This window comes from Puma concolor, chromosome A1 (assembly GCF_028749965.1).
Source record: "Puma concolor isolate L17-30 chromosome A1, mPumCon1.1.hap2, whole genome shotgun sequence".
Classification (NCBI taxonomy): Eukaryota; Metazoa; Chordata; class Mammalia; order Carnivora; family Felidae; genus Puma; species Puma concolor.
In genome coordinates, this window is record NC_141667.1 from 232,866,613 (window position 1) to 232,879,417 (window position 12,805).

At 39.6% G+C, this 12,805-nt stretch overlaps 1 protein-coding gene across 7 annotated transcripts in view; it reads left to right on the plus strand.

The window, feature by feature from the left end:
- KATNAL1 (katanin catalytic subunit A1 like 1) overlaps positions 1 to 12,805 on the plus strand; it is a 101,945-nt gene that overhangs the window by 47,804 nt on the left and 41,336 nt on the right. For all 7 annotated transcript variants that reach the window (XM_086714312.1, XM_086714327.1, XM_086714302.1 and 4 more), the window contains 2 exons: positions 8,404 to 8,531; positions 8,926 to 9,031. In XM_086714312.1, the coding sequence (XP_086570438.1) occupies positions 8,404 to 8,531; positions 8,926 to 9,031 (234 nt within the window). The remainder of the gene's footprint in view (positions 1 to 8,403; positions 8,532 to 8,925; positions 9,032 to 12,805) is intronic.

Below are 12,805 nucleotides of genomic sequence, written 5' to 3' on the forward strand. Positions count from 1 at the left end.
AAGTTTTAAAACTTAAAATGTATTTGAAAAGTATGCTGAATTGAAATGAGCAAAAAATGAAAACAGTTGTAGGGGAAGGACTTAACGCGGATATCGTTTTTTTTTTCTCTTAACGAGAGAATTTTCCTAGGTTGGGGTTCACTGTGTGCATTTACTTTATCTGGGAAATTCATCCGTGAATAAACATAGTACTAGGTGGCGATTCTGTACTGCCCTTACAATGGACTTTAGAAACATGGGCTGAAGATAATCTTATAGAGTAGGGAGCCAGCCAGGATGATCTGACCCATCTTTTAGCTTTAGTTTTACTGAAAACAAAATTAGATTTTTAGCAATAGCATTTCCCATTTCCATTGTGACGTCATAAGTGAATGATGATGATTATTGAATTGCGACCAAGAAGTTGAACATTTTCCTAGCTAGAGATTCAGGATATGTCATCATGTCGATACCAGAACACTTATAATGAAAATATAACTTACCACTAATAGCAAGTTGTTATCCTTAAAGATTAGATGCTGTGTTGGAATATTTTTATGATGTATGATTTCAATTAGTAGATAAGGACTCTGCACAGACCACCTTCCTAGGCCTTGTGTCTGGTAGAATACAACCGGTGTTTTTGGAGTATTTCTGTTCATGAGCTAGATTCAGAGATAGATTCTACTTGTCTGCCTCGCTAGGACACAGCAAAGGAATTAGATATTTTTACATTGATAATTTGTCGGAGCTATTATAGCATAAAACAGTAAGTGATTCCACCTCCGATCCTTTTTGGGATTCATGAGGGACACCAATAAATTAATTAATTGTTCCTGCTGGTGGAATTGTACTGTTTTCCCCCCATTATCAAAAGCCATCTGAATGGATACTTAAAAATCTCTATGTCATCTGTCATTTTTGTTTCTTTCCTTGTTCTTCATTTTGTCAGTTAACCCTGGCGTGCACTTTGGAACATAAAGTAGGGGCTAAAGTCCAACCCTCACTCTGCTCGTAGCTTTCAGGAAAACTTTTAGAACTGTGTGAGGAAATGCCAGGCTTTCACCGTAATTTCACATAACGCAAGAGAATAACCTTGGTCTTGGTTTATTTGGATGCTTCCTTGCTGGGCACCATTCAGAGCAATTAGACATTAATCCATGAAACCATCCCATGAAGTAGGTAGTCCTCTTTTTCCCATTTTACAAATGAAGAAACCGAGGGAGAGAGCCGAAGTACCTAGCCCCAGGTCATAGATTACGGAATGGAGCTTGGAATGGAATTTGTGAAGTCACAGATCTTTTTCCTCTTTATTTTAGGATTTTTTCATATTATGGAATATCCCTACCAAACTAGATTAAAAATATGGATTGGATTTGAAAAGAGTCCCGGAACAATTAAATAAATGTTGATTTTTAATGTGCTTCGTCAGCAAAGAACAAAGCAATGAGGCAGCATTTGTTGAATGTCAGATTTTTCTGGAGATTGCAAATTGTCTTTCTCTTAAAAAGTTCCAAATAATTTTCTAAATCCTATTCTTTCACTGACATGTAAGTACTCAGAATGTCACTGGAAAGTAAGCCCTTTATTTTTTTAAAAAGAGAACTCTACAGTTGTTTGAAGATAAAAGATGTCTTCTGAGTCACTCTAGACACAAAAGGGACTACAATTAAGAAAAACGAATGCAAAGTTTATTAGTATTTGAAAAGCGTACGTGGTTCAGTTATGATCATTGTAAGCACTCAAATACCCATTAGAATACCATGTCCCTAAAACTCACTGAGACCTGTGATAGGGTTCGAGGAAGTTTAGGTGACACTGCTTTTGAAAGCTAATTTGAAAATGAGTACCTTGTATTGGACGCCTCCTCAGAGATATTTTGGTTCCCAGTGCTGTTGGTTTTTTAAAATTAGTTTTGTGTATTGCAACCAGATTTTTTTTTCTTTTTTTTTTTTTTAAAGGAGAGTAGACTAGAAAATTCAGAATGCATTGGCGATAGTAAGGACACTATTATTTTGAGGAAAAGTATTTAGTTACATGAATATGTATAAAAATTATATAATTATATATTTGTATACAGTAGCTCATGATCTCAGATGAATTTGTACTTCAACGCTTAACTTTATAGATGTAAAAAAAAAAAAAGTGGGGACATGAGAAATTCTGTACCTCACCCAAGATTCTCAGTATCGTTGGATGTTTGAAGCTTTATATATATGGTGGCTTACTTAATTCCTATAAGTTTCTGTGACCTCAGCGTTATTTCCCCTGTTCTACATATGAAGAAATTGAGGCACCAGCATCGCACCTGCACAAGTTGGTGCGGGAACTAGGAGTTGAACTCTTTGAACACCTAGGCTTTTAATCGGTATGCTATGCAGCCTCTTGTTTGAAAACGCTTACTGTCTTATTTTAATGTATCACGGATACCTTTTATAAGATTTTCCAGCTCCTTTTCTGAGAGTGATTAAGCACCCCCCATCCCCCCCCCCCCCCGCTCTTTTTTTAAAACTGTTGACAGGTTTCCAGTGAGGTCCAAGCTTAAAAATACTGGTTTTTAACCAGTAACCATCACTGTGTGTGGTGATCTGTTGTTCAGCCCTTACAGTTTTTCTCTCCCTGAGGTCCACAGACTCATCATAAGCCAGTTTGTTACCCTGTTTACTTAACACACCTTTATTGTGTGCGTACTTTGTATTAGTCATACTTTGCAGGGACTGGGAATACAGACTCTAATAAAGTGTGACTCCTGACCTCACGCTGATTGTTTTCTTGTTGATGAGAGGGAGTCAGAAGAATCAGTTCACCTTTACAGCTATATTTTTCAGTCTTATTTGAATGTACCTGAGAACGTTCGATGTATTATTATTTCTTTTTAAAGATTTTTATCCTTTATACCCAACAGGGGGTCAAGCCCACAACTCTGAGATCAAGAGTCACGTGCTCCACCAGTTGAGCCGGCCAGGTGCCCCTTGATGTATTATTATTTAACTGTTTAAACCTAGGGTCGGTATAGAAATAGACACAGAAATAATAAATGCATTTTTTTATTGAAAAAAGATGGTTTAAAAATATTAGGTAGCAGAGGAAATGTTTTTGTACTACAACCGAAAATAAGTTTAATTCATAAAACTCTGATTCGCAAGTATTTTCAGACTATGGCTCGATGGTGAATTAACTCTTAGTGAAGTGAGCAGTGCTTCCATTATGATCTCCTGATTAAAGCTGTATATGCTTTTAAATAGAATTCAGAATAAAGCATGGTAAATTATATTAATAGAATTAATTTAAAATGATTACATGTCAATGACTTTATTTCATTGAATTTCATGTAACAAATGACCCTTTTTGACTCCTTTCGTTATCATCCCTGAGTGAGTCTAGGGATGTCTGGACGTCTGATGTGGAGAGATGTTATAAACTGGATTGAGAGCTGTTGATGGGTCCTTGTACAGATGAACAGTGACTTGAAGAAAACTTTTTTTTTTTTTCCTTGAAGAAAAGGATACCATCATATGGGTACTATTTGATGAACGATGATCATCTAACTAGTAGTGTACTGGTAAACGTTCAGTAACTAGTTTCCTGAAAATGTGTGTGTATATACACATTCACACATTTGTTATAAATCTGATGTTAAGGATGTGTAGCACATCATTACAAATCGTAAAATATATAGTACTATTATTGTAAATTTTGTAGAGCTAATGGACTCTCACACAAGGCCTCTGCTGATTTTTACTAATCTTGTATCTGTGGCCAACCTATGGTTGCAGTTAACAGATGAAGAGAAATGTAGTTCTGACATGAATGTTGGGTAGTATTTTTTTTTCATTAACGAGGAAGATGAAAGTGTAACAATAGGAATGTATGTCGGTAGTTCATTCATTCATCAGGTATTTGAGCAACTTCGATGAATCGGATCATGGTTTTCAGATACCGGAAAAATATTTCCTTAATTTCTGCGCTATTTATGAAGTAACAACTGCGGAAATGACATACTTTTAAGTTTCACCTGCATTAACATTCCCCCCCTTATTTTCTTAAGTCTAGACTGTTAACAAAACAATCAAGCCCCGATTTATACCATCAGCTGATTTCTGTAGCATAAGTACTTCTATGACCGATTCCAAACTACTGGCGTGATGTTGCTGACCTCAGTTGAGATGAACTTAGACATCACTGGGGCTGTGGGCCAGTGGCTTTTTATTACTAATTAGCTAGTAATTCTGATGGTGGGTAGCTCGCCACCTAACAAGAGCAATGACCCCTTTGTTAGACAGAACCCATTGTTAGAAAATTGTTTTGCTGATCTGAAATTTATATCCTTTGTCACTCTCTATTGGTCCCAGTTCTTTCTTTTAGAATAAGATAGAGGAGATGGAGGTAAACAGGTCAGTTGGTCATGTGGGTCCGTTAGTGTTTTCTTCTTTACCTTAAATGTCTCTGGTGTCCTTGATTCTCCTCTATATGATGTGGTTTTTCAATCCTTTCTCACCCTGGGTATCCTTCTATGGGTCTAATTCACTTGTCACCTGAAACGCAAGACTCAGAGCTGTAACTGACCATCTTCCACTTCATCTGCCCCTGTGGGGAGGCACACAATAAAATGCAAAAACCGTTGTTTGTGCTTTAGGCCCAGCTGTGTTATTAATGGACTCTATCTAATATTGGGTTAGTTGCTAATTTTAGCCTCATTTTTTTTTTTTCAAATAGGATGATGAGCCAATACTAATGAAAGATCATTAACAAATCTTTCTTGATAAGGGTAATTGAGATGTTAGCAAAAAGATACTAAAATATTTTGAGGAAAAAGGGCTGTTAGACTTCATGCTAAATATCAGATTCTTGCTAGTGTTGACCTTTGTCAATTAATGTGAAAATCTAAGCAAAGAATTCTAAGATCATTTCAGTGTTATTGCAGCTAGTATTGTTATCATTAATAAACTGTACAGGTAATAATATCTTGGGTGAGGTTATCTTAGTTGCCTGAAAACTCAGTCCCTTTTAGGTATTACAGTTAGTCTAGCCCATGAACTGAAACTACAGTTACTTATATTTGATATCCCTATTCCAGGTTAGCTGGGTATTTGTTTTGAAGGATAATGGTCACCCATTTTGTTGATTTCTCAATGTAACCAAATGATTTACTTTTAGTTTCCCTAATTTTTTTTTTCAATAACCTCACCATTTTGATTTGTAAAAGTTCCTAGAATCTTTTTTGCTTAATTTGTACTCAGATCTCATCTCTACCTTTGATAAACTTTGGATTCTAGGGCAGGTCATTTGACTGGCTTACACCCGTATTTCCTCTTCTGCGAATTAAGAGGCTTGACCTTGAGTAGTGTAAGAGAGGCTTTTCTTTCTCTGCTTCTTCTCCTCCCTCCACCCCATCCTTTTCCCACATGGTAGGCAGAAGGATCATTTAAAAATGTAAATCGGATCCTGTTACTTCCCTATTGAACACATTTCAGAAATTTCCCCGTGCACTTAGAATAAAATCCAAACTCCTCACTGTGACCTGCAGGGGCCTAAGTGAGCTGGCCCCTGCCTTCCTCTCCAATCTGTTTTATTTGCTCAATACCTTTTAGCCACCCTGACCACCGACATTTTTCGTAGCATTTCGCAGTTTATGATTATGTGTGTTTTTGTTTTGTTTACTTGTTACTTGTTTCCCCTACCAGACTAGATGCTCAATGAGGGCAGATAGTGTATATGCATTCACCGATAAAACCTACTGCACAATGAAATGTGTTAGACAGATGCTCATGTATTTATTATTCTTAAAAATCCTCTGATTTCTATTACTTTCAGATAAGTGTACAGCTTTTTCTTTCTCTTGGTAGTATTTATCAAGTCTTTCCTACCACTTGGACATTCATATTAAAATGGATGTCTACCTACATTTTTTAATAGTAATTTTTTGGTAGGTCTTAAATTACAATGCCATTTCAAGACTTAAGTCTCAGATATATCAGTTTCTGTTGCATTCTTTAGTTGATTTATTTCTTTTTTTAAAAAAATTTTTTTTTTCAAGGTTTATTTATTTTTGGGACAGAGAGAGACAGAGCATGAACGGGGGAGGGGCAGAGAGAGAGGGAGACACAGAATCGGAAACAGGCTCCAGGCTCTGAGCCATCAGCCCAGAGCCCGACGCAGGGCTCGAACTCACGGACCGCGAGATCGTGACCTGGCTGAAGTCGGACGCTTAACCGACTGCGCCACCCAGGCGCCCCTTTAGTTGATTTATTTCTAGAAGAGGTTTTTTTTTTTTTTTTTTTTTTTTAAGTTTATTTATTTTGAGAGAGAAAGAGAGCACAAGCAGGGGAGGGGAAGAGAGAGAGAATCCCAAGTGCAGAGCCGGATGCGGGGCTTGAACCCACAAACTGTGAGATCATGACCTGAGCTGAAGTCAAGAGCTGGATGCTCAACAGACTGAGCCCTAGAAGAGTTTTTAAAGGGATTAGTTTCTGGTGATTTGTTTGAATGTGGCTTTGTAACTGTGCCCTACCTGTATTATAAAATGTGATTCTAGGCCAAGCTCATTTTAAATTTGTAGATGTAACATTTGTTGTGTAGGTATGCCAGAAATTTGCTCTCTCTTTTTTTTTTTTAATGTTTATTTATTTTTGAGAGAGGGAGAGAGACAGAGACAGAGCACAAGAGGGGGAGGGGCAGAGACAGAGGGAGACACAGAATCCGAAACAGGCTCCAGGCTCTGAGCTGTCAGCACAGAGCCCCATGCAGTGCTTGAACTCATGAACTGTGGGATCATGACCTGAGCTGAAATTGGATGCTTAACTGACTGAGCCACCCAGGCGCCCCGAAATTTACTCTTTTTCATAGTGTCAATATTAATATCTATCATCTGAAATACAAGAATCTTTCTGAAAATTCAGCTTGATAGTGTCACTGTGCTACCTAGAAACAGAAAATTATTCATTTTTTGGGTCGAGTCACCAAGATTACTATTTGGTCATTTACCTAGTGGCTTAATGAACTAGAGCATTTGCCCAAAGGGAGCCATTTAGTCCCCTGTCAGCACTTATGGTCAAGCCTATGGTGTATCTCAGATGAAGTGTGGTAGGAGGGGTTCATTGCTGTTCTCTCCCTTCAGATTTAAGCTTAGGATATTGACTCATTTTTTGACTACTTTCCCTTTCGTTTTTGTATTAGACAGTAACTGTGGGGCTGAAGCTCTGGGGAGGTATTTGGCTCTGTCCCCTGACGTCGTTCCATTGGTTGAACTATCTCTAGCAACTGAGCACGTTTCATTTCAAGCTCTTCAAAGCTGAGTAAATCTTGGCAGAACCCCATAGAAAACAGAGCATGTAATTCTTTTTTTAAAGCCACCATATTATTAAGTGAGGAATTGGGGTAAAGTATATTGCTTTAGTGGTCTTAATAGCACTACTTAAAAAGGTCCTTTTACCATTATCATTACAATGACTTTATGATGTGGTCCAAGGACCTTACCAGGAAGAAACCCTGAATCCTGAGGGGCGCTTAGAGTAACAGGGAAAAGGCTTTGTCAGAAGCAGTTCAGAGTCCCAACTCTTTCCCTATATGCAGCCTCTTCTTGGTTGCTTTGAAGGATGTCATAGTTTGTAAAGCTCTTAAGCTGTAAGCTGACTCCATTAGGCATGAGATGGTCTGATGTTGTGCAAAGGGCACGGGTTCGGGGAGTCAGGAAGAGATGCATTAAAATCTCTACTCTGCCATTTAATAATTATGGGTGAATAAGTTATCTCACCTGAGTCCTAGGTCCTCATTTTAAAAATAAGGATAATAATACCTACCTTGTTGTGAGTATATGTGAGATTTATTGGCAGGTAGTAGGTTCTCAGTGAATTAAGGTTGTTTTGTCCTCTGCATTAATAGTCTGTGTATTCTCTGGTGGTGGTGGAAATTCCCTGCATCCACAAATTCAGAAATATCTAGCAAGGGTCATTTTAGTCTTACTTGCAACTGTCCGTCCACGGATGTAAATTTGAAGGAGTGGATAATAAAGTTGGCCAATTCATCTGTTTCTGAGGAAATGAACAAGGAAGGGTGGCATTTGGGTAATCAGAAAACGCTATCTTAAAATAACAAAAAAATTATTTAAAATGATTACATTATAATATTTTGAAACTCAGCGATGTTAATTAAAATTATCTTGTTTTTTTGTGTTTTTAAAAAATGTTTATTTATTTTGAGAGAAAGAGTGCATGTGTCAGGAGGGGGCAGAGAGAAAGAGAGAGGTAATCGCAAGCAGGCTCTGAGTTGTCGGCATGGAGCCCAATGCGGGGCTCGATCCCACAAACCGTGAGATCATGACCTGAGCCAAAATCTAGAGTTGGACGTTCAACCAACTGAGCCACCCAGCCGCCCCTAAAATGATCTTTTGTTATTGAACAGTACTGTTTTTATATCTGTCTCCAGGGAAGGAAGAATATGCAAGACGGTGCGAGCGATGGTGAAATTCCCAAATTTGATGGTGCAGGCTATGATAAGGATCTGGTAGAAACTCTTGAGAGAGACATCGTATCCAGGAATCCTAGCATTCATTGGTTAGTCTTTAAGTTCTTAAATTAAAGTAGCAGAGAAAACACGTTACTGGGTGGCCTGGTGTGAGTCTTTTCTTATTATCCATTAATCTTCCTGACTGTGACTTCATGCCTAATATATGAGTGTGTAGGATTGACAGGACAATTCTTTCAAAATACAACCAAGACATTTTACATGTTAATTTGATGTTGCCATAACTGATGAAGGTTGTTAATTGAATAACATGTCCTAATTAATAACTGCCATATGTTTTCACTGATCATTTTATGCAGTATTAATTAAATCATGTTCTTAATGTAATAATAACTTCATAAATAAAAAGTTTAAAAGAATTAGTATTGCCCATAAGTCAGAGGTGTCCTTGAATAAACACGAAACTTTGCTGTCGTTGCAAAGGGATGACATAGCAGATTTGGAAGAAGCTAAGAAGTTGCTCAGGGAAGCTGTTGTTCTGCCAATGTGGATGCCTGACTTTTTCAAAGGGATTAGAAGGCCGTGGAAGGTGAGCATGTATTAAAATAAAATAGGTATAAAAGTGTGGCTTATGTGATAATGAAAGACACCATTGTGGTTTCTTTATGTGTTTGTTAGCACAGTGAGTAAAAGCTGGAGGAGGTTTGTGTACCCCCAAATACCTGGATTTGAATTTGTAGTTGAGGTATGTTGCCTCTGCATGGCAAGAGAGGGACAGAGTGTTGAAATTACCGTCTTCAGTTAAGTCACGCCCCTCAGGTTTGCCAAGCTAGGGATTAGCTTTAAGAATTTTCTAGATGTCTGTTTCTGTAGATAAAAAAAATTAAGAAGCAAATTAAAGAGTCTATTTATTTATTTATTTACTTACTTACTTATTTATTTATTTGGTAATCTGTACACCTCACCTGGGGCTCAGACTCAACGGCCTCAAGGTCAGGAGTTGCATGCTCTCCCAACAGAGCCAGCCAGGTGCCCCTAAACAGCAGGGAATCTCATAGAATAAGTGTTTGATCAAATAAATGCCTTTCTAGAAGTTGACGTATTTCTCACTGTTAATTATTTTGGTCACTTAAGACATGCCCTCTACTTTATTATTTTTTTTTTTTTAATTTTTTTTTTCAACGTTTATTTATTTTTGGGACAGAGAGAGACAGAGCATGAATGGGGGAGGGGCAGAGAGAGAGGGAGACACAGAACCGGAAGCAGGCTTCAGGCTCCGAGCCATCAGCCCAGAGCCCGACGCGGGGCTCGAACTCCCGGACCGCGAGATCGTGACCTGGCTGAAGTCGGACGCTTAACCGACGGCGCCACCCAGGCGCCCCATGCCCTCTACTTTAGATTAAAAAGTCTGCCCAGGGCTAGTTCCCAAGTCCGTTGCTTTTATTTCGACATCTTAAAAAAGAACCTTCTGACAATGGCTGCCTGGAACTTTGTTTGGTCTTAGTCACAGGCAAATCTGACTGGTAGAGTGAAATAAAACCATGATCTTCCTTTGCCCTTCTGAATCACGTAGGAAGGTCTGTTTCTCTTCTCAATATCTCTTTCTCTTTGGACAGGCCTTACAGTAAAGAAGAGGAGAAATTGTGTATTTACCCAAATAGCTTGGAATACCCCTAGCATTTTGATTGTCTTCTACAATTTAAAAACTTTTGTGGACTGTTACAAATCTACCAAATCTTGGTAACATATTACTGTATATTCCCTTTTTATTGGAACTGTTAAAACGATATTTAAAAGAGAGAAAAGTAGGTATTTAAAAGTAGGTATTTAGGGGCGCCTGGGTGGCACAGTCGGTTAAGCGTCTGACTTCAGCCAGGTCACGATCTCGCGGTCGGTGAGTTCGAGCCCGGCGTCAGGCTCTGGGCTGATGGCTCGGAGCCTGGAGCCTGTTTCCGATTCTGTGTCTCCCGCTCTCTCTGCCCCTCCCCCGTTCATGCTCTGTCTCTCTCTGTCCCAAAAATAAATAAACGTTGAAAAAAATAAAAATAAAAAAAAAATTAAAAAAGTAGGTATTTAAAGGAGGTTTAAGGGGCGCCTGGGTGGCTCAGTCGGTTAAGTGGCCGACTTCAGCTCAGGTCATGATCTCGCGGTCCGCGAGTTCGAGCCCCGCGTCAGGCTCCGGGCTGACCGCTCAGAGCCTGGAGCCTGTTTCCGATTCTGTGTCTCCCTCTCTCTGACCCTCCCCCGTTCATGCTCTGTCTCTCTCTGTCTCAAAAATAAATAAAAAAACGTTAAAAAAAAAAAAAGAGCTTTAAGACAGCAGGAATATAGTAGGCATAAACCCACCTATCACGATGAGCCCTGTAAATCTTTTTTTTATAAAGTTTATTTATTTATTTTGAGAGAAAGAGAGCAAGCGGGGGGGGGGGGAGGGGCAGAGAGAGAGGGAGAGAGAATCCCAAGTGGACTCAGTGCTGTCAGCGTGGAGCCCGACGAAGGGCTTGAACTCAAAAACTGTGGGATCATGACCCGAGCCGAAATCAAGAGTTGGAGGCTTAACCGACTGAGTCACCCGGGCGCCCCAAGCTCTGTAAGTCTTTAGCAGGAGGGTGATTTGCAAACGTAGAAAGATCACCTTGACCAGAAGTATGGAGGATGGACTGGAGATGGGCATTGATGGATATAGATGAGGAATCTGATTAAGAAGATGTTGCACCAGTCGAGCTGAGCAGTGAGGACCTGAACAAAGGCATTTGTTATTTGGCCAGTGAAAAATGGGTGGATTTATGAGATATATAAAAGATATGACTAATAGTCTTAGGGATGAGGAAAAGGGACCAGTTGTATGACCCCCAAATTCCAGGCTTAATTGAAGGAGTGTGCAGTTACTTGGGACACCAGCTACTTTGGGCCAAATCTCATAGGTTGAAGGCACTTTTCCGTGGGACTGTCCTCACTTCAGATGCCAGCTGCCTACTTGGGCATCCCCAGGTCTCCTTCACTTCTGGCCAGCTGGCTATAAATTTGGGGGTTCTTACCATCTCCTTAGATTTGGTAATTCTCTAGAATGACTCACAGACCTTAGGAAAGCATTGTACTTACAATCACAATTTTTATCATAGCAAATGGAGGCAAATCGGGACGAGCCAAGGGAAGAAACGCACAGGGGCAAGATCAGGAGGATGCCGGAAGCGAAGCTGCTGTTGTTTTTTTGTCCATAGAGTCAGGTTGCTTTGCCCTCCTAGCACATGGGTGTGTGACAACACATAGAGTCCTGCCAACAAGGAAGCTCACTCAAGCTTCACTGTGGAGGGTTTTTATTGGGGTTTCATTACATAGCTGGGATTGATTGAATCACTGCCCACGTGTCTCAGTCTCCAGTCTCCTTTCTCTAGAGGTCTAGTTGACATCACTCAACCCAAAGTTGGCTCAAAGTCCTAACGCTCTGATCCTATGGTTGGTTTTTCTGGCAAGGCCAGCTACCATCTGAATTATCTCATTAGCGTAAACTATATAGGGGCCTACCATGAGTCACCACATTAACATAAAATTTCAGGATTCAAATGAAACAACAAAGACACTCCTGTCACTTTGGAAATTCCGAGGATTTGTGGTCTCCACCTCCCGGGAACTGGGGGGAAAAACAGCCCAATCCTTTATTATACAGCATGCACACTATAAACTAACACTGGAAATTGAGAAGAGGTGCAGGTTTAAATAGAAACAAAATATGTTTAGGTAAATACTCAGCAAGTAATTGGAAACAGAGGTGTGGAGCTTAGGACAGAGTTTGGATTTAAATTAAAATAGTGGGAATATACATGTGGATGAGATGATTCAAGGAGGTCTATAAAGGGAAAAGAGCAAAAGGCTTGGAATCGCTTTGAGAATGTGAAGGGCAGAGGAAGAGGAGACCCGAAAGGCACTGAAGAGAGTCCCAAGTAGGAGGAGTCTCAGGGAAGGAAGAGGGTCATAGAATTAACCCAGGGAGAAAGCGTTTCAGGAAGAAGGGAATGAACGTTAGGTATCAGCACCCTCAATGGACAGAGAGAAGGAGAAACGACAGAAGTTGAAAAATGACCCTGGCATTAGTAAATTGGGCAGTTTTAGTGAATTAGTGGAGGCAGAAGGCGGATTGTAGCTCATAAAGAAAAAATAGTAAACACATACCATTTCTTTAAGAAGGTTGGCTGAGAAGGGAAGGCGAGGCGAATAGTAGCTAGAGGATATGTAGGGTCGAGTGAAGGATTTTTTGTTAACAGGACAGATTTAAGTCTGTTTATATACTGAGGGAAGGAGCCGATAGAGAAGGAGATACAGGAAACCGAGGAGATAATTGAAAGAGGAGCTGACGTTTATAAAA